General features: G+C 34.8%; 1 protein-coding gene across 4 annotated transcripts; it reads left to right on the top strand.

Moving 5' to 3' along the window:
- The first annotated feature begins 698 nt into the window (after window positions 1-698).
- LOC117345128 lies at window positions 699-15,710 on the top strand. 4 transcript variants are annotated; one of them, XM_033908091.1, is made up of 3 exons: window positions 699-1,044; window positions 2,652-2,862; window positions 14,898-15,710. In XM_033908091.1, exons 2-3 carry the CDS (start codon window positions 2,739-2,741, stop codon window positions 15,209-15,211), a joined length of 438 nt encoding a protein of 145 aa, XP_033763982.1. In that variant the 5' UTR covers window positions 699-1,044; window positions 2,652-2,738; the 3' UTR covers window positions 15,212-15,710. The 4 variants fall into 4 exon arrangements, with proteins under 4 accessions (XP_033763982.1, XP_033763983.1, XP_033763985.1 ...); XM_033908092.1 differs by lacking the exon at window positions 699-1,044 and having other exon boundaries at window positions 2,140-2,862; XM_033908094.1 differs by lacking the exons at window positions 699-1,044; window positions 2,652-2,862 and adding an exon at window positions 12,463-12,726.
- Window positions 15,711-23,414: the final 7,704 nt, after the last annotated feature.

The following is a 23,414-nucleotide window of genomic DNA, read 5'->3' as shown; positions in this document are numbered from 1 at the left end:
AGAATTAATCAATTTTGGCTTTCTGTACGAGATATTTCCTTGTTCCTGTATGTCAAGGTCAAGATTTACCGGACATCTTAGTGAATTTATTCAAGCGTGATTCACGAAGGTTTGGAATTGCGACTGAGCTTATGGTTAGTAAATTGTGCTGTACATATTATAGTGATTGGCAATAAGAGATGTTTGAAACAAATAAAAATCCAAGCGTTGATGTGATGTGGGGGATTTTAGCAAATATTCTTCTCGCAAATATGGCCCGGAATATTGTGTATATTTTTATTCCAAAATGTCATGAACTTTCCAGAACTTTCCATTTTAAGCAAAAAATAAAAGTACGTTGTGTCACTAATTCCGCATAGAAAGCACAGTAAATTCGTCATACAGTATTTACTGTAGCCAAAGCAACATTTTAATTGCACCAAATTTCCACCGGAAATGACATTCACAAGAAACGCTAACAGGTTCTCCCAGATTCTGGCCTCTTGTGTACCACCAATGTGGATATAAGATTAGCTGAATATCGGCTATACAGGACTAGATTGAATCCATACCATTCGCCAAGCATCGGACGTATATTGGTACTCCAGGGAATCGGTACTACGTTCACAACCGATTTGCTTCCATCTAATTGTGCCAAGCAAAAGTAATACAATATATATATATATATATATATACAATGTATATGTATGATATGATGACGACAAGTGGATGGAGATGGTATGGACTTAATTGAGACCGAAATAGTAGAATATGATGAAAAGGAGGCAAATTAGGGCGCATTGGCTTCGTAAACACGAGTAATTGGCTTCCAATGATTTTCAAACACCGTGAGCGTTTCGGCTACTGCAGGACAATACAAATACAACATCGCTTAATATCAATTCGTGGCAAGTCTCGGGGAGTACTGTGCTCTATCAGAGGATATTTTGTGTAGTTTATACCTCAAACAGGTAACATTATGATATATCATTATAATACTACAGTCGCCGGAGGGTGTCCATAATTACCTTTACTTATACAACAACGGGTCATAACATGTGACAGGTAAGTAATGGAGACTGATATAGATATACAACACGGTGATATTACATGTCACAGGCAAGTTATGGAAACATATATACAACACGGTGATATTACATGTCACATGTAAGTTATGGAAACATATATACAACACGGTGATATTACATGTCACAGGTAAGTTATGGAAAAATATATACAACACGGTGATATTACATGTCACAGGTAAGTTATGGAAACATATATACAACACGGTGATATAACATGTCACAGGTAAGTTATGGAGACTGATATGTACAACACGGTGATATTACATGTCACAGGTAAGTTATGGAAACATATATACAACACGGTGATATTACATGTCACAGGTAAGTTATGGAGACATATATATATATACAACACGGTGATATAACATGTCACAGGTAAGTTATGGAGACTGATATGTACAACACGGTGATATTACATGTCACAGGTAAGTTATGGAAACATATATACAACACGGTGATATTACATGTCACATGTAAGTTATGGAAACATATATACAACACGGTGATATTACATGTCACAGGTAACTTATGGAAACATATATACAACACGGTGATATTACATGTCACAGGTAAGTTATGGAAACATATATACAACACGGTGATATTACATGTCACAGGTAAGTTATGGAAACATATATACAACACGGTGATATTACATGTCACAGGTAAGTTATGGAGACTGATATGTACAACACGGTGATATTACATGTCACAGGTAAGTTATGGAGACTGATATGTACAACACGGTGATATTACATGTCACAGGTAAGTTATGGAAACATATATACAACACGGTGATATTACATGTCTCAGGTAAGTTATGGAAACATATATACAACACAGTGATATTACAGATGTACATGCCACAGGTACGTTATGGAAACATATATACATGTACAACACGGTGATATTACATGTCACATGTAAGCTATGGAGACTGATATATATACAACACGGTGATATTACATGTCACATGTAAGCTATGGAGACTGATATATATACAACACGGTGATATAACATGTCACAGGTAAGCTATTGAGACTTATGTACATATACAACACGGTGATATAAAATGTGGCAGGTTGTTATGAAGACTGTATAACTATATACAACACATGAATAACACTTGACTACTATATAGATAGGGAAACATAACTTGTAACAGGTAAACTCCGCTGAAAATAAATAACTGTATACAGCACTGGTATGATGATATCGAAGACATATACAAGGTATATGTAACATACTACATAGAATGATGAATGTTGTTTATATGGCCTGTTATGAGATTATCTGCTATAACAGATAAACTTAGTTTCTTTTTATAACAATTTAGCTATTGTTCTTCGTATCAGTCACGTGCCGACGCTGTTACTATGGTGAGTATCTGAGAACGCACTTCCCTGACACTGACAATATTATCACAGAGAAATGCATTAGCAGCACTCCTGTCAGAGTTAGCATAGTGTGTCAGTGATGGAAAGATCCTTGGTGTTGACGATCATACACCGAAACAGTCTCATATCAGTTTCCTAATGCGTTATCATTATAACGTGATGAGATATTGTTTTCATCAAATTTCAGTGACAAAACTACTGATACAGTGACGTCATCATTAGATTACATCCTTCGAAGAGGAAATAAAACCCAGCACTGCCGTTTGTCTCTATCATGGCTATGTGGAGAATGTTCAAAGTTCGCTCGAGAATAAAGACGATATTCTTGGCCTTTGGATGGTTAGGAAGACATACCCTGGCATGTCTAGGTATCTGGTTCCTGCTTCTGGTTGTTATATGTAAGTATATGCACGTATAATCATTCTTCATGGTATTTTTGTTTGGACCTTGTAATTTAGAATATTGATAGATTTTTAGAATATTGAAATAATTCTTTAGTTCCTTGCCATCACTTTATCATAAGGCTAACTTTAAACCTTCATATATCTCCATCTTATAAAGTTATCGTTTATAACATCTAACAAAAATGTACCTACATTTCCATCAATCCAGTTATTGTAAATTGGTTCTCTCATATGTGCTATAACTTCCATTATCAATTTCAGTAATAATTCACTTACGCTCGATCTTATTCCCGGGGATATTAATATAAAAGTCATTTGCTATAAAATCATTTGCTATACCGAACGTTGTGATGTAAGCCACCTAATGTAGGTTCCTTTCGGAATATTGTCTGTGTGTCCTTAGCAACACTGGGACTGGTTCTAGGTATTGTAACACGTGGAATAGGTATCTCTTTTTGTGGTAGTGATGTGTTCATATTAACGAAGGTTGTCTGTGTTCTTTGTGCCTTTTTAACACTCGGGACTTCTTTTTTTCTTTTCTCGTCTAGCTGTTCTTTTTTTGGTGGAGTTGTATATACATGTTACATCTTTGTTAGAATAGATTTACTAAGTGTTTCTGTATTTTCACACTTCATTTCCCCATTGGTATGTGAACGCTCTTAAACTATAATATATCACCATAGCTTGCTTGAAGGGTGTACCCACGGGAAACACTTGGCTTTTAAATGATAATAAATTCACTACTTCCGAGATACCTCACTTTAAACTACATATCAATCAAATTCGTTTACATAGTTAACCATGACTTTTTTATGGAAACAAAGAAAATGTTAAATATTTCCCTCAAGTCATTGATTGGTTTAACCAGAACTACAAATGGTCTCCAACAGTAAAACCCCTCTCCCACGTCAACTCGGACCGACAAGCGTGATTTATAAAAGTTGCTGTATAGTGTTTTGTAATTATATAGATATATAGAGTTTACATTTTACCTTTATTTAGGCGCCATTTATTATGTCATCAGCAAGGGTAATTATATTTAGTTTAGTCTTATTTTGTTTCATTAACCAACACAAGGATAACTTAATCTGATTTTAGATATCTGAAATGTATGGTACAATTATAAGATAGTAAATTGGCATCGAACACTCTCGTGAATCTGAAACGTACCCATGTCAAAGGTCTATCTAGTCAGGTTCAGATTATCTCTTGCCTTGCCCGCGATGCTGGCATTGCTATAAAGCCCTTCTATGTCACACAAATGTATAAGTTGTGTAAGTGTAAGTAGAATTATAAACTAAAATATGATTTTTTTTTTATTTTACATGGACGTGTAAAAAATGGATTATCTATATCTACTCTTACATAAACGTCCCTGTTATCGAGTTTCTTGTAAATGTACACACGAATTAATCAGCCTTGCATTGAAGATTAACGGTAAAGCGATAGATTATTGGTAATCGTCTAGATCAAAGGAAACAATGATAAAGAAATTGACATGGAAATGTCGTTAATACTCAAGGGATTCAAACCTTTTTTCTAACTGGATATTATTGTGATCGATAGCTTTACTCTATTGAATAGTTTGTTTATTGTTTGTTTGGGATGTTACTTCATCTCAAACAGCAAAAATATATTTGTTATGATGATATCCACTTATGATTTTCAACCCAATGACTTTAGCATATTACTAACAAACAGAGATGTCCCCTTACCAAGCTCGTATACCCTCATGTAGGTTAAGGGGACATATACTAACTGTTGACATTTGTATAGAGAACTGATATATTGGATACTCCTGCAGACATTTAACTATTGAACCATGTAGGGGATGCATTCGAAATACATTTTTTCTGATGATAATACCAAAAATGATCAATGACAAAAATTACTAAATACAAATGTATGTGAAATAAACACAAAGCAAAACACGGACACCAAGAACGAAAGACATCCTGTACGTTTTTACTGCACAATTGCTGTTAGATAAAATGCTTTAGGATATGCAAGTCAATAATTGTTTTTAAACCCTCGAAGGATACCGGTAAACAAAAACCTTATGCAAAGTTAATGTTAGTCTGGACGTTTCAATCACATTTATCAGGTAGGGACGTGTCAACAAAGAGAATTTAAAACCTCTAGACAGCTAGCGCTATATTAAAAATGTAATTGATTTCAAGGATTTAAGCACAGACGGATAGGAAACTACGTTTCCCGCTGTTCTACTTGATAGAAATTGACAAACATAAAAATAACACACCATATGTATTGAAACTATTCGGAAATTCCCAATGGTAAAAGAATATTCGTAAAATCGAGGCCATGGTTACTGCAGCAATAACAAAGAAAGTATAGAGCTTCGAGATGTTGCGAATGCATCAAAACCAATCTTCGTGCCTTTAATGTACACCAAGCCGCAGACACAAAAGAAATTTGCAGTCGCCTGTTATAGTGGCATGCTATGGGATATACAAGGTATCATATTGCGCAGAACCTGCATGCATTTGACCGTGGGAAGAGAATGAAACAATAGAATCCATGAAACAATGTCGAGTATTGTCTTTGATATAAAACGATGACATTCATTAGGTAGGTTGGAAATGAAACAGAACTTGATTTCAATAGAATAAAAATCATCGCAGATTTAATTAAACGATTGATAGATTGTACAACAGAAGCAAGATGTATGCACCTTAAAACAAATTTGGAGTAAGATCCAGTAGAGCAAACATGAATTAAATTGCGTCATACAGCCGTTTCATACTTATAGGACTCGTCAGTAGATACTAAGGGCCTAAAGTACTCAGGAGGTCGGTCACCAAGGAACTCGAAATAGGTCAAAAGAAATCTGGTTCGGGAGATACAAAAAAAACGTAATCTCAATAAATTTTGAAACCTTCAATATTGGATTTCAAAAGAACGCCAAGTACAGCTGTATATTCTGAGGCGTGTCACTATTCAAATGAATTATAACGTAACGACGACCTCACGGACTCAGTCTTCCACCGGCAGTGTCTATCACAATAGAGCCAAAATGAACGGTACCTTACAGCTGGTTCGATCATCTAAGACTCGTCAGTGATGCTAAGGGCAAGGGCCTGAAGTGCTCATATGAGGCGGCCAAACAATTCGAATTATAAAAACATATTCCAAAATGGCTGGACTGTTTTATTTAATTTTTCTTTCTTTCTTTCAATTAGTAGTAATATTTTGTTGTGGGATTGTTTGGAAGGTTACTGCAACTAATAAAATTCTAGATAAAGTAAGAACCTTACTTTAACTGGATAAGAAATAAGCATTATGCATGCCACTACATCTCATTATATATGAGGTGACTAAAGCAGAGACCAATTCATTGTCGGTGTTTGGTTTGCGTAATCTGTTTTCCTGACATTAGAATACAAAACAAAACATGGTCTTACTACGCTCTATTTTCACATTTTGACCTTTTTTTATTACATTGTCAGCTTAGTTATATTGCTACCATATCCATTCTGTCGATAACTTATCTTTGAAGGGTGATAACTCTAATATAAATCACAGGTAAAATGTGTCAGATAACTGGTAACTTTGGGCGTCGCTTTCTTGATATCAGCAATATCAGCTAATCAGGTCTATTAACTCTATAATGATTGGAAGATTTCTTGTTCGTCGATTATCAGCGATGATCAAGCAAGGAATTCTTCTGTAAAGGGGCTTCATTTACCACTTCTGACTTCCGCGCGATCCCATAGGGATGACACGTTATTGTCACATCCTACAGAATAAGATTGGATTCGACGGAGCACAGATGATGTAATTATAGACTGGGGTAGGAAGAGTTCCAATCAGTGATCAATAGTTTAAACATGCATATAGGCTGATACATATTATTAATCTTCGACCGCAAAAGTGAATGTAAGGTATCTGGGTTAATTGTGTCCTTTCTAAGATTAAAAGACGTATGATAAATGTTTGCTCCTGACAAAAAAATGAAATGTCTCGTTAAACATCTTAATGATGCTTGTTCACAGTTTTAGTACAATCATCGTACAAAAACATACAAAGGATTTTCAGTATGCTTTGAAATGCACAAGGAGCGTCTACCATCTGATTGTTTACGTTCCCGCACGATACTTTTTCGCTATGACTTTAATCCATATCTTCATCTCAAATAATCCGACACGTCATTCATTGTATTGGAGTAACAATTGCTTTTAAATATCAAACACCAGAACATTAAGTGAATTTTTAAAAAATGGAAACAGATGAATTGTCTGCAAACCGTTCCCTTTTAAAATTAAAGTTTCTTAAGTGAACTGTTATTTTAAAGAGAAAGATTGTGATGTCATCAGGAAATAACACGAGTTGGTGGCGCAGTTGATGAAATTGTTACGTCACAAGAGAGTTTTGCATAATCACTGACGTAACTACAAAGTCTAGTCTATACCCAATATACAATGACTGTATCAATCAATTGTTTGGAAGAAAATTGTCCAATTGCCTTGTGCATGATTTTTATGTATTTTCTGCGTGACATTTTCATTTCCGTGAAATTACCGCAACAGAAATCGAATTGTGTTGAACAGCGGGAAATGCAGAGTCTGCCATGTTTGTTGGGTAAAAGCATGCTATGTTTATACGTTATATTACTTCAAAGCACGACCGTTAAGCATTAAAACGTGCGTTATGTCCAGTTGTGGTTTTATCAAGGAGTTATCGGCAATGCATTTCACTTGATATCGATTCGGTGATTCGCTTTACTGTCATTCATGCTTTCCGAGATATTCTGCCGAGAAATTACAAGAACATACTTAACGTACAGTTAGCAATGCGGACTTATACAGGAATCATGCAAATCCTGACAGAATATTTACGTTTATTTTTGGAAATGCACGAACTCATGCGAAAAGAATATTAAAAGCATCTAGAAATGCGTAAAACTTTATTAGTTTCCTGAAAATTACTAGGTGGGGAAGACATGAGGATTCTAAGAAGATTCCTTGTTGATTCGGCACGACATACTGACACTCAAACACACGGGCCTGGATATGTCATGGCGATGGTTTCCATTTAGACACAGACGAAGGAAAATCGTTAGAATTCGTGAAAGATTGGGTCGAAGCGTTGCTGAGGTAGTATTGTTTATTTGGGGGGAGGGTATTTATTAAACAATATATATTTACCTTGTTTTTGATAACTGAAGCACCTTAAAAAGGACCTTAATTACTGGCCTTAAGCATATTTCATGGTAATTTGTACCGTGCTGAGAACATAAATGTTAATAACATTTAAGAAGAGTATAATGATAGATTGAATGATAAATTTAATGCACCATAATTAGGGCTGTTTTGTCTTTGACTTTTCAGTGACCTTAGTGACCAAAAGTGTGGAATCCGGAATGAAAGAGTCAGAACTTGTTTGGAATAATATTGAATGAATTACCTAAGAACATAAAACAATTGTGTATAATATACTAATCTGGTGTCTCTACCCAAAATTTCGGTGTTTTATCCTACAATTCAGTTTGGTTTGTTTTTGTTTAACGTCCTTTTAACAGCCAGGGTCATTTAAGGACGTGCCAGGTTTTGAAGGTGGAGGAAAGCCGGAGTACCCGGAGAAAAACCACCGGCCTACGGTCAGTACCTGGCAACTGCCCCACGTAGGTTTCGAACTCGCAACCCAGAGGTGGAGGGCTAGTGATAAAGTGTCGGGACACCTTAACCACTTGGCCACCGCGGCCCCAATTCAGACCAGTCGAAAAAATATTCATATATATTTATTACATAGCAATGTCGAGTGTGATTCAAATATTGGCATTCTAAAATAACATTGCTTTCGTGTACATACATATTTCATTCAAACACACTGATATTTGATATCGATACTGTATCGCTTGGGGGTTATTATGATTTGACGTCAACGCTATACACCAACTGCGTCAATTTTAGATGAGACGATAGTTTTGTTATTGTACAATATGATAGCTGGAAGGTTGGGTGGTGAAGTGGATCAAGGCGAACGAGGTTTTCCCTGGGTGCTCCGCTTACCTCCTTATTTTAAAAGCCCCTATGCGTTTTCATCTAGGTCTACAAAAGTGATTCATATATGTTATTCAACATATTTCCTAGTTTGTGAAAATCTCGCATTAAAATAAAAACGATCTGAAAATTGTTTATAACCTTATTCATAAACTTACATTTTGATAAGTCAGTTTGTGGAGACAAAACCAAACGGAGGCAGCCATTTTGTTAAGCAATTTTCAGTCCATGACGTAACTTCATTTCCCAGTTTATGACACCACAATCGATGTCTGACTGGCACAACCAATGACAACGTTCCAGGGTATTCCATGGTATATTACAGCAAGCAGCATATAAAAAATATACGGACGAATTCACTCTATAAAAAGCCCATTATGTGATTAAATCTATCATAATATGACCATTTTCGGCATTCATTATTAAACACATTGTGTAACTAATTTTCTATTCTCGACACTGCGGTAGACTCCCGTTAGTTTTCAGAGTCCCACAGTTCCTGACAGAATATACCTCCTGTTCTGTCAACACATTGGCATTAACCGTCTGTTCTGAGAATTGATTGGGAGTTGGAGCTCTTGAAACTTGCCGCGAGATTTACGCTCCTTTGAGGAATCTGGATGTGATGGCTCATTCTCTCAAATCTCGTACATTGTTGTTGGTAGATTTCCAGCAAGGTCATTGATATCTATCCTGTCATTGCTTCACATCGTTACGTAATAGACGCTTTTGGATAATGTTTTTGTGTAGCTTTATCATGAATAATGAGTCTTTTTTCTCCTATCCTTTCATGACAAATCTTTATCAGCTGCTACCCGTATAAAGAACGCTATGTGTTTGGTACTCATCTGACAATATTCGTATTGGTATGTAGTTATCGGGTGTACTTTGGTACTCTAGAGATGATTGGTTGGTTGGTTGGTTGGTTGGTTGGTGGTGTTATTGGAGTGGGATATGCCCCCTTACCGCTAGGGGGTCTGTGGGAGAATATTTGATTTTTTATAGGCCTTTCGAGCACTTTAACGTGTTCTAGCGCCAATTTTCTGGTGTAATAAAATAAAGAACAATTACTAATTGTAATGGAAAACATTTACAGAAGTCCCCCAAATAACCCCGCAGTCGTACCACTGTTTTCGCAATCCCTCAAAACCATTAAACACCCATTTTCAACAAAATCGAATAATATTTAAATTTCGACCGGTGTCCCATGATGTATCTAGATACCAAATTGCAGCAAAATCTGACAATATCTGAAGAAGAATATTTTCGCGCAGTTTCATTGTTAATTTATTATCCATGTGTTTGTCATCAGGGACAACTTTATGGTGTCATTATTAGTTATTAGCAGTTATTATTTCCCCTATCGCACTATGTCTGGGTATTCTGGTATTTTCGGATTAGACTTGAAGCTACTTACCGCTGGCGCGGGGACTATGTCCATAACAGGATCCAGACAAATGGTACCTTTACCGCTGTGTCAGAAACATAAAGACGATATCTTTGACTAGCTTTATAAAGATTTCTATCTTTTGGCTAGTATCTACTGCTTTCTTCGTTTTCAAATTATGTCTACGTGTTTATTTTCTCAATACTTGGTATTCTCAATGACAATCAAAGCTTTCAGGATTTTTTTTTAATTATGTGTACGCACTTGCGTACCCACGTATAGGAAGCTACACCCCTACCTGTGTCTTGAATAATAAAATCATCAATAGAATTCAGCTTTATATTTTGGTCTCGGAATATGACTGGGTACAAATCTCATACAAGGAGGAGGCCATCTAGTGTGAGAATTCAGCTGGGCATCATTCTTTACAATTTACTTTTGGAGCATTATGGCTGTCGAACGTCTAGTTTTATTTTATTCTTAGGGTTCTACTTTCACTGGACATCAGTCATATCTATTGTAGGTCGGACAAAAAATAGGGCAAATCGCTTAGATCTGTCCCTGCTATACTCAAGGTCAATTTGACACGGAGACCGCCAAGCAATGTTTTCTTGTTTCCTTCGCCAAACATACTAATTGTAGCTATTTAGATCAGTTTTCAACGTTGTTGTGAGCATCGCTTTGCTTAATAGGTGACATATGCCCATAGTTACATAGGGTAATGATCAATCAGTTGTATAATTTTAGGTAGAACTTGTGGTCTATTCCATGACTTTGGTCTTTTGATTCTAGATTGAAAAGTGTTGACTGACAAAGGAAAGATTACAATATATACTTATAATAATGTTCACTTTACCCTATTGTTGAATGCATGAGCTCTAATTCTGGACTCTAGTTGTTTCTCTGACTGTGGGGTTGCACATTTCTAGTACATGTTGAATTGCTTCGTTATTCTTCACTATCTTAAAGATCTGTAGTATAGCAAACCGCAGACTATAGTATCAGTCTAGCTGGATGTATATATACGTAGGACGTAGATTAACATAACATGCTCGATTGTGTCATATGGTTAATACATATCCCAAGTGTGCATGTGCGTCACATCTCATATATCATATAATTTGTATAAATCCATGTGATTGTATGAAAACGTTTGTATTCAACAAGAAATGAATCTCTATTGAAATGAATTAAATGGAATATCTTATTTATTGACTTGCTTTATAAAAAAAAAAAGATTAAAGTAAAAAGTCTATACAAAATACATTAATTAAGTGTATCAACATACATACGCAAAATGCGTGCATCTATTGCATACATTAAACATAATAGGAAACTCTCATGACAGCGTCTCCTGCAGTGCAGACACAATGCTGAGTTGTAATTCAACGCTTTGTCCCTTTTGTGCATGTAGACAAGGTTTACCATGATTTCATTTTGTCTGATTCTTATCCAGTATATAAAGGTTTATCGGTAAACAAGTCAACCAAAAGACATCCATACTTCAGCAATGGCAATTTTGTTTTTGTCACCTCAACTCCACCCAACTCCCTGTCGACAATTTGGAACTTTTGAAGTCTGTACACGGCACACAACCACGGGTTAAGATATTTGGAAGCGTGTTGTCTGCCCTGCAGGTAGGGCGTAAGAATTGTACCTGCTGCCCCATTGCATGATCGTAAGAGGCGTCTAAACATGGGATCATATCTTTTCTCTTCTTTCTTAACAACTTTCTTCTTCCTAATGTCTCCCTTGACAATGCTCCACTTTTGGCCTTTTAAGTTAAACGTTCGCCGCTGTGATGAAGGTTTTGGGTTCTGTCCCCTAGCCGAGACATACCAGAGTCTTTAAAAATGGTAGTTGCTACTCCTGCTTAACGCTCAGCATATTTGGAGTGGGACGTCTGGTTCGCCCGTTGTCAGTATAATGTGACCGGGAGGGGTGTGCTGCTGGGCATAGGCTGGGTGTCTTTGGCAGTATGCTTCAGTGCGGTATCACTATAAATCGGCAAAAGTTCCGGCCTATCACAAGGAGACTTAACACGAACATACCACAGCCTCCCAAAACACACATACGCACTTAGCACACGCATACAGGTCGCACGCATGGGAGGCCGTCCTTAAATGATATTGGCTGTTAATAGAACGTTAAACAAAATAAACCAAACCAAACCAATGCTTTGGTTGTTTACCTTGGCGCGCCAAAATCAAGTTCGCCCGTTGAAATTATTTTTGAATAAAGCGTTATTAAATAGCATTACATCAAATATCTAATATTTATAAGTAGACTCGTATACTTAAATCTTCTGCACTGGTCATGCTAATGCTAGCATTTCCGACTGTATATTTATTTTGCTTTGCTATAAGCGACATTTCGAATAGAATGGCATAAGCGGCTGTGTATGAAGTTGCTTCAAGTCATCGATGAGGTTAGAAGATCTAGAAGAACTAGGTTAGTGATCAAGACATGAGGTCTTTACGGAGAAAAACATTGACCGTTTGTTTTGGAGGGACAGGATTCGTCATTCTGTATTGGTATTTTAGTAAGTATCTCCAAAAGAAAGTTTTTGGGTCTGAATGAAAAGCGTCTCAGTTTAACAGCAGCGAGCAGGTAGGAAATCTAACGGTTCGGTAACATATATATTTATTATATGGTTGAGTGCGTCTGTATAGCATTCTAGCTATCATCTACCATGCTGTCAAACACATGGACGTACATGTCTAGTATTAACATAAAAACGGTAGGAGATGCTATCAGGATTTTTTAAGACTGTTGTAAGATACCAATACACAATGTAATTTGCCTTCTAGTACAACTCACTTTTATGCAAGACTGATCAACTGTATAAGCAGAGACATATATCTATATATGTCTCTGGTATAAGCGTACAGACATTTTCACTAACTCATGCATGTCAATTTTGCACTCACAGGTAAGTCACTCGGCCAGTCTGCTTAAATGACTTAATGTAATAAAAAAAAAATGGGCACACATGAGTTGTTTGAATTAATCTGGTTTGCCAAATCATTGAAGTATATATTGGTTTTATTTTATAATCACTTAAAATCAAATGTAACAAAATGCAACATTTTTCTTAAAATAAGCACTCTAGAGTAAAAACCTAAAGTCTGCAAAATTAAAAAAAAAAAACACCAGTTTTGATCTCCTTTGATGCCTATATGTATGTATCTTAATTGTACGATAGTAGTGAATGTAAGGTTTGATTCTTTAAAATGACTTCCATGCTATATTGATTTAGATTTGTATTCATTTTCTAGTACAAGCCAGAAAATAAATGTTAACTTCATTCAATCTAAAAAGGACACCATTTATAAATTACCCAAGGCAGAACTTGTTGGTTGCATATCTTTCTTTTAAAATTCTTGTTTGGATATTAATGTCTTCTCATGAACAGACACAGTCACATTAGGACAGATATCAAAGGGTTCAAACAGCAAGGGTTATATGAGGAAAGCTAGGTGTCTAAGGAGGCACTAATTCAACCAGTGTCATATCAGGATGGTTGGCAAAGAGACTATTCAGTACATAAGAAGACTTGGGTGGTCGATACGAAAGGCACACACACCTTTCACATTGGTGACTGGTGGGATTTAGATAAGATGTGCTCAGGGTTTCCACAGTAATTTTCAAATTAAACTTTATGTTTATTTCAGAACCATTAGATCAGTTAAAGCAACCAACCTTAATCATGCTTAAGGGGCCGCGATGGCCGAGTGGTTAAGGTGTCCTGACACTTTATCACTAGCCCTCCACCTCTGGGTTGCGAGTTCGAAACCTACGTGGGGCAGTTGCACGTCCTTAAATGACCCTGGCTGTTAATAGGACGTTAAACAAAAACAAACAAATCATGCTTACACTAGCATACATGTACAAGAATTTTTCTCAACCTATTGACATTTGTATGAATAAATTGATAATAAGCGTACACCATATCAACAGTCACACTAACTCTTAGGTGTCAAAGAGACACCAATTGCCAGTGACATATGACAGGACTTTTTCTCGGGGCTTTTTGGGGCCGTTAATTAATGGGCCCCATTCCTAATTGAAATTATTTCATATTTAAGCCAAATTCTCAAAATTTGTAGCTTACTCATGAAAAAATCTTTCCCAATACACCAATTTTCTTCCCAAAATGAGACAAAAAGGCCCTTTTCCAAACCAGTGAGAAAAATGCCCTGTATTAGCTAGGACTTGTATCACTTTGGACACTTCATGCCATGGTTATACAAGGATGTGTATAGGGTATAAGGAGGGGGGGGGGGGGGGGGGGGAGTAGCCAGTGCCATATGAGGACTTGTGTCACTTGGGACACTGTATACCAAGGTTACACAAGGATATGTATAGGGTATAAGGGGGGGGGGCGGGGTGTAGCAAGTGCCATATGAGGACTTGTGTCACTTGGCATGGGACACTGTATGCCAAGGTTATACAAGGATGTGAAGGGGGGGGGGGGGGGGGGGCAGTAGCCAAGGTCACACCACCACCAGCCAGTCATATGTAGATGCAGATAACCTCACAGGGATAACAACAGCCAGTCATATCAGGACAATGTCAGTGATATTAAGGGTGCCTCATTTAGATGATGAACTATGTTTCAGATGTGTACTTGAATGACCTACCACAGACTCAAAAGACACGACTGACCCCTCACCTGTTTCATAGGGAGGAAGGAATTCTACCATCAACACTGGAAGATGGCTCCATTGGTAGGGTACAACAACCACCTGATTCCAGAAACAGGAGAACACATTTTACACCGCCTGACACACTTACAAGTTGGGAAACACAGTCTAGACAGGTTCCAGGGGGTGAATATGTCACCCTGGAGGGGAGACTGAAGGAATACTGTAACCCTCCCTCTGATGACTTGCAGAGGAGTGAGGAAGGTAAGAGTAGGAGAGATTCTGTATGAGAAGATTTGGGTGGTTGTATGGGGCACACGTGCCTTTAAGGTTAATGACTTGGGTTTGGATAAGAAAAAGTATGTTGTTACCTACCTGATTACATGAATTTTACCCCAGGTGCTCCGGATTCCTTCCACAGTAATTTTCAAATTAAATTTATTTCAGAACTATCAAATCAGTTAAAGCATTACCATCATTAATCTTGCTCACACTATCATACAATGTTTCTTCTCCACCTATTGACATTTGTATAAATATATAAACATTCACACTAATTCTTAGGTTGTATTGCAATATTAATCTGATTCTTTTGTAAGAAAAACCAATTTTCTATACGAAGACTAATATTTTCTCTTATACAAAGGGAGGTAACTCTCAAAAGCTTGGCATTTATATATATGGCATGTTTACATAGTCTTGACAAAATGTATTTTGATTAATTTTAAAATGTCACTAGTACACTGTTTTACAGTTGTTACTTTATTATACCCAGATCCATTTACATTGGTATCACAACCAAATTTGTTTAAACCTTTTACCTTAAAAAAATTTGGGAAAAAATTTTCTTTCCCCAACCCTTTAAGGCCCAAAAAAAAAATTTTTTTCTTCCCAAAAGGGGAAAAAAAAACCCAAAAAAAAGGGGCCCTTTTCCCCAAAAAACCAAAAAAGGGTGGGGGGAAAAAAAAAATGGGGCCCTTTTTTTTTTTTTTTTTTTTTTTTTTTTTTTTTTTTTTTTTTTTTTTTTTTTTTTTTTTTTTTTTTTTTTTTTTTTTTTTTTTTTTTTTTTTTTTTTTTTTTTTTTTTTTTTTTTTTTTTTTTTTTTTAGTTTATTTATACCCTTTACTTTATGATTTTTTAAAAATTTTTTAAGGTAAAAAAATTTTTTTTTTGTGGGGTTTGATAGCTTGAAAAAAAAAAAATTAGGTTTTGTTAAAAATTGACCTTTCCATACCAAGAATGAAAAAATAACCCAAGTGATATATGACTTGTATTGGATCCCTTTGTATCCAGTTTAAAAGTTTTACGGGCAAAGGAAAAATTTTGTAATAGGGTAATGATCCTAGGGTAACCCTAGGGAATTTTTCATTAGGGTCTCTTAGGGTTACTTTTAATAAAACTTGAAAAAAAAAAGTTTCCAAACAGCTACCTACTTTTTAACAAAGTTTCCCCCTTTACAGGGGAAATGTTTTATTTTTCAAAAACCTGCCCCTTCATTTAAAAATTTTAAAAATTTTTGTTTGATATTCGTTTAAATAGACAAACCCCCCAAAATTTTCAAAGGGGGTAATAAATTTTTTTGTAGGGGTTTTGGTTGGTTGAAGGGGAAAACCCGCCTAAATTAAATTTTTATTGTTTTTGATAAAGAAAAATAGGTTTATATACTTTTTTCTTTTTTTTCCGGTCGTAAGAAAATTTTCATTTAATTTTCAATAATAAAATTGTAGCATCCATCAAATACACGCAACAACACCCCCCCTTAAACATTGTTATTTATTTAAAATTCTTAAGAGGCAAATTATTAAACTTTTCCTGTAAAAAAAAAAAAAAAACTTCACCCAAAAATTTTTTTCCAAAAGGGAATTAACCCAACAAAATTTTTTGCGACAAGCTAATAACCCTGTAGGGTTTTACATTTGAAAAAATAAATTTTCTCAAGGGAAAAGATTTTTCAAAATGTTTAAAATTTTTTTGAAGATAAACTCAAGGTACGAAATTTTAAAAATTCCAAATTTGCGTTTATGCGGTAGGATTTTTACATTTTACTAAGAAATTCAGGGCTCTTTTCCAGATTATTTTTTTCTGGTCAAGGGGTTTTAATTTCGATTCGTTAGCCAGGTTTATTTAGGCCAAATGGTTTGCGGGAAAAACCCCTTTGTAAAAAAAGAAACGGGTTTATTAGTAAACAAATAAGGTTTATTGTAAAAGACCTTTTCCCCCGGGTGCCTTTTTGGCACTTCTTGGAATTTGATGAAATGTTTTTTTACGGGTTTTCACACCTTAAACAAAAAAAATAATTATTAACAAAAATTTCCTGGGAATGTGAATTAGGGGAGTGGGGGAAATCAAAATAATAATTTTTAAATTTGCTATTAGTTAATCCCATTGTTTTTAAAATACTTTGGGGTAGGTCCTTTTGAAAAATTTCCCTAAATTTTCCAAAATTCAGGCATAAAAATATAAATCCCCACCATTAGTTTTTGTAGGTTTTTTAGAGGAAAAAAACCCCAAAATTTCAAATTTTTTTTATTTAACAAAAATTTATAAAAAGGGGTTTTTTTTTTTTTAAACTGGAAAAATAGAACAAAAATTTGACTTTTTGTAAAAACTCCTGGGGGTTTTGGCGATTGAAATTTCAAAAATTTTTTTTAAAACTTTTAAAATTTATAAAATATTTGATTTTAATTAAAAGTTTTTCATCTAAATAAAATTTTGTAAACGAAATCAGTTTTTTGGGTTTTTTTGGTTTAAAAACTAACAGTAGTTTTATAGTGTTTAGGAATTTTGTTTCACACAGTAAAGAAAACCCAAACGGGTGTTTTTACTAGGGGGAAAGGGGGGTTTTCGGGTGTTTTTACTAGTTTTAAAGTGTTAAACCAGGTTTTACATTCACTAGAGTATTATCCCGGGGGTTAACACAAGTTAAGTAAAGTTTTCCAGGTGTTAAATCAAATTTTTAAAATAGTTTCCCCAAGGGGTTAATTTCATGATTAAATACATGTAGTTATCCTTTTCATTCCTAATTAAAGTAGATAACCATTTAATTCATAGATTAAAATTTTATCCAGGTGTTACTTACAAGTAGTTATACAGGTTTTGTTTTTTTCACGGAGTTAAAGTGTTTTACCAGGTGTTACATCACAGTTTTTTAAAAATTAAAGGGTAATTTTCCTGATTAAATATTAAAAGGGTTTACACCCTAATTAAATAGTCAACAAGGTGTTTTTTTACAACAAAGTAGTTTAAGGGGTTCTTCACTGGAGAAAGTAGACGCCCAGTTTTTGCTTTTCACTAAGTAGTTTACCAGGTTTTACTTTCACTAGAAAAAGTTTTAAACCCAGGTGTTACATTACTAGATTTAGTTTCCATTTTTGTTACTTCCCCCAAAAATAAAATCCATTCTCCTAGGTTAAAAGTTCCAGTTTTAACTTAAAGTATTTCCCCGTTTTTCATTCACTAATTAAAGTAGTTTCCCCTTTTACTTCACTTTAAAATGTTAACCATTACATTCCACTAATTAACAATGTTACTTCCAGAGAAAATATTCACCGGGTTACCACTAAAAAATTTTCCTTTAAATTCAAATTTAATTACCTTTCATTAAATAGTTAAGTGTAACCATGTTCATTACTTTTAAATTTTCCCCCATTTACATTCACTAAATTAAATGACCCCGGTTTATTCAACTGGTTAAGTAGGTTAAAAAGGGGGTTTTTAATTTCCTTGTTTAAACCAGGTGTTACTCACTGATTTAAAAGTGTATAAGGGTTAAAAATCCCTAAGTTAAAGTAGTTATACCAGGTGGTACATTCACTAGAGTTAAAGTGATTATACCAGGTGTTAATTCACTAGAGTTAAAGTATTTAAACCCAAGGTGTTACATTACTAAATAGTTAAACCGGTGTTCATTCAAAAAAGTGATAACCAGGTGTTCATTCACTAAGTTAAAGGTTTACCAGGTTTTTACTATTAAATAGTTATACCAGGGGTTAATTCAAAAGTAGATTTTCCCAGGTTTTTACTTTCATGAGTTAAAGTGTTATACCGTTTTACTTCATGGGTTAAAGTAGTTTATTTAAAAAGGTTTAAAAGGGGTGTTCTTTCACTAGATTTTAAAATTTTATACCAGGTTTACTTTCCACTAAAGTAATATACCGGTGTATTTTCACAAAAAGTGTTTACCGGGTTTTTCATTCCCCTGATTTTAAAGTAGTTATACCAGGGTTACTTCACTAAGTAAAATTAACGGTGTTCATTCACTGAGTTAAATTTTCCCAGTGTTCTTTTCACTAGAGAAAAGTAGTTATCCCGGGGGTTAATTCATGAGTTAAGTAGACGTACCAGGTGTTACATTCACTAGAGTTAAAGTAGTTATACCAGGTGTTACATTAACTGGAGTTAAAGTAGTTATACCAGGTGTTACATTCACTAGTGTTAAAGTAGTTATACCAGGTGTTACATTCACTAGAATTAAAGTAGATATACCAGGTGTTACATTCACTAAAGTTAAAGTAGTTATACCAGGTGTTACATTCACTAAAGTTAAAGTAGATATACCAGGTGTTACATTCACTAGAGTTAAAGTAGTTAAACCAGGTGTTACATTCACTAGAGTAGTTATACCCCAGGTGTTACATTTCACTAGAGTTTAAGTATTATACCAGGTGTTACATTCACTAGAGTTAAAGTAGTTATACCAGGTGTACATTCACTAGAGTTAAGTACGGTAGTTAACCAGGTGTTACATTCACTAGAGTTAAAGTAGATATACCAGGTGTTACATTCACTATAGTTAAAGTAGTTTATACCAGGTGTTACATTCACTAGAGTTAGTTATACCAGGGTTGTACATTCACTAGAGTTAAGTAGTTATACCACGTGTACTTTCACTAAAAATTAAAGAAATATACCAGGTTTTACTTTCACAAAAGGGAAAGTAGTTACCAGGTTTTTACTTCATAATTTAAAAGGTTACCAGGTTTAAATTTCCTGGGTTAAGATTTAAAACAGGTGTTACATTACTAGAGAAAGTTACCGTTTTCATTAAAGGAAAGTGTTATACCAGGTTTAATTCCAGAGTTAAAGTATTTTAAACCAGGGTTTTACTTCATGGGAAAAAGTTATTAAACCAGGGTTACTTCACTAGATTTAAAAGTAGATTCCGGGTTTTACTTCAAAAGAAAAGTATTTATCCCAGGGTTACATTCACAAAGTATTTAACCAGGTGTACATTCACTAGATTAAAAGTATTTTTTCCCAAAAAGGTTTTTAACCCTTTAAAAAAGATTTAAAATACCCGGGGTTTTACTTTCACTAAGAAAAGATATCCCAGGGTTACATTACTAGAGTAAAGAGTTATACCATGTTACATTCACGGGATTAAAGTAGTACCAGGGTTCATTCAAAAAGTAGTTATCCCAGGTTTTAATTCCTAGGGGGTTAAATAGTTAACCAGGGTTCTTTTCACTAGAGTAGTTATCCCAGGTGTTACTTCACTAGATTAAAAGTAGTATACAGGTTTTTACATTCACTAGAGTTAAAGAGTTATCCCGGGTACTTCCCCTAAATTTAGTTAAAAAGGTGTTACATTCACTAGATTAAATAGTTTTTTCCCCGGTGTTACATCACTAAAGTAGTTATACCGGGTTTTACATTCAAAAAGTAATATACCGGGTGTTACTTCCCATAGAGTTAAATTTTTAAACCCCGTTTTACATTCATGGAAAATAGTTATCCGGGTGTTACTTCACTAAAGTAGAATCCGGGGTTTTAATTCACTAGATTTAAAAGGGGAGTTATCCCGGGTGTTATTTTCACTAATTTTAAAGGTTATCCCAGGTTTACATTCAAATTAAGTGATATGGGTTTTAATTTCACTAGATTTTAAAAGTAGTTACCGGGTGTACATTCATAAAGTTAAAGGGTGTTATTAAAAGGGGTGTTATACCAGTGTTCTTTCACAGATTTAAAAGTTTTTAAAAGGGAACCAAAAAGGTTTTTACATTCACGGGTTAAAGTAGTTAAAACCGGGGTTTACATTCAACTAAAGTATTATCCCAGGGGTAAATTCATAGAGTTAAGTGGGTACCGGGGTTTTAATTTCACTAGAGTTAAGTAGTTATACCAGGTGTTTTAAATTTCCTTTAATTTTTAAAAAGTAGATTACCGGTGCATTCACTAGAGTTAAAGTAGTTATACCAGGTTTTAATTCACTGAGTTAAAGTGAACGGTTTTACCAGGGTTCTTCATAGATTTAAAAATTTTAACCCTTTTTTACATTACTGAGTTAAAGTGTTATACCAGGTGTTACTTCACTAAATAGTTTAACCGGGTTACTTCACTAGATTAAAGTAGAAAAACCAGGTGTTACTTCACAAAAGGTTAAAGTAGTTAACCAGGGTAATTAAAAAGGGTTAAAGTAGAATTACCGGGTGTTACTTCACTAGATTTAAAGGTTTACCAGGTGTTAATTCAGAAAAGAAATCCCAGGTGTTCTTTACTAGATTAAAGTAGTTATACCGGGTTTTACATTAACTGAGTTAAAGTAGTTATACCGGGTTTTACATTCATAAAAGAGTTTCCCGGGGTTTAAATTTTCATTTTTAAAAAAAGTAGTATAAGGTGACATTCATAAAGTTAAAGTATTTTAAAACCAGGTGTTCATTCACTAAAGTTAAAGTAAACCCAGGTGTTACATTCATAGATTTAAAAGTAGTTACCCCGGGGTTTTCTTCACTAAATAGTAAAAACCAGGTGTTAATTCATAGATTTTAAAGTGTTATCCCCAGTTTTACATTACTAGGTTAAGTATTTATACCAGGTTTCATTCACAAAAGTGAAAACCCAGGTGTTACTTTATGAGTTAAAGGGGTATACCAGGGTTACATTCACTTAAAGTATTATCCCAGGTGTTCATTCACAAGAAAAGTGATACGTTTTAAATTTCATTAGAGTTTAAAGTAGTTATACCAGGTGTAAATTCACTAGAGTTTTAAAAGGGGGTTTATACGGGTTTGTGTTTCCCAGGTTTTTACTTTCATAGAGTTAAAGTATTAAACCAGGTTTTTAACTTTAAAAGTAGTTTTACCAGGTGTTACTTCACTAAAAAGTTTTAAACCAGGTGTTACTTTTCCAAAAAAGAGTTAAGGGTTATTACAAAGGGTTTTAATTCACTAAAAAGGGTTTTTAAACCCGGGGTTTTACACCCCTGATTTTAAAGTATTTTAAACCGGGGGTTTGGGTTACCCCCCGAGTTAAAGTATTAACCAGGGGTTAATTCCTAAAGTAGTTATACCGGTGTACATTCACTAAAGTAGTTATCCGGTGTTACTTCAAGGTTAAAGTGGGAAAACCAGGTTTCTTCACTAAAGTAGTTTACCAGGTGTTACATTCACTAGAGTAAAGTAGTTATACCAGGTGTTACATTCACTAGAGTTAAAGTAGTTATACCAGGTGTTACATTCACTAGAAGTTAAAGTAGTACGTACCAGGTGTGTACATTCACTAAAGTTCAGTTAAGTACCTAGGGGTTACATTCACTAGAGTTAAAGTAGTAGTACCAGGTGTTACATTCACTAGAGTTAAAGTAGATTATACCAGGTGTTACATTCACTAGAGTTAAAGTAGTTATACCAGGTGTTACATTCACTAGAGTTAAAGTAGACGTACCAGGTGTTACATTCACTAGAGTTAAAGTAGACGTACCAGGTGTTACATTCACTAAAGTTAAAGTAGACGTACTAGGTGTTACATTCACTAGAGTTAAAGTAGTTATACCAGGTGTAACATTCACTAAGAGTTAAAGTAGACTATACCAGGTGTTACATTCCACTAGAGTTAAAGTAGTTATACCAGTGTGTAACATTCACTAAGTAAGTATACGTACCAGGTGTTACATTCACTAGAGTTAAAGTAGTTATACCAGGTGTTACATTCACTAAAGTAGATATACCAGGTGTTACATTCACTAGAGTTAAAGTAGTTATACCAGGTGTTACATTCACTAGAGTTAAAGTAGACGTACCAGGTGTTACATTCACTAGAGTTAAAGTAGTTATACCAGGTGTTACATTCACTAAAGTAGATATACCAGGTGTTACATTCACTAGAGTTAAAGTAGTTATACCAGGTGTTACATTCACTAAAGTAGATATACCAGGTGTTACATTCACTAGAGTTAAAGTAGACGTACCAGGTGTTACATTCACTAGAGTTAAAGTAGTTATACCAGGTGTTACATTCACTAAAGTAGATATACCAGGTGTTACATTCACTAGAGTTAAAGTAGTTATACCAGGTGTTACATTCACTAAAGTAGTTATACCAGGTGTTACATTCACTAGAGTTAAAGTAGTTATACCAGGTGTTACATTCACTAGAGTTAAAGTAGTTATACCAGGTGTTACATTCACTAAAGTAGATATACCAGGTGTTACATTCACTAGAGTTAAAGTAGTTATACCAGGTGTTACATTCACTAGAGTTCTACCGGGG

The sequence above is a fragment of the Pecten maximus genome, chromosome 16 (genome assembly GCF_902652985.1).
Source record: "Pecten maximus chromosome 16, xPecMax1.1, whole genome shotgun sequence".
NCBI classification, from domain to species: Eukaryota; Metazoa; Mollusca; class Bivalvia; order Pectinida; family Pectinidae; genus Pecten; species Pecten maximus.
The sequence above is the reverse complement of the archived record's forward strand: the minus strand, read 5'-3'. Positions and strand labels throughout refer to the sequence as shown.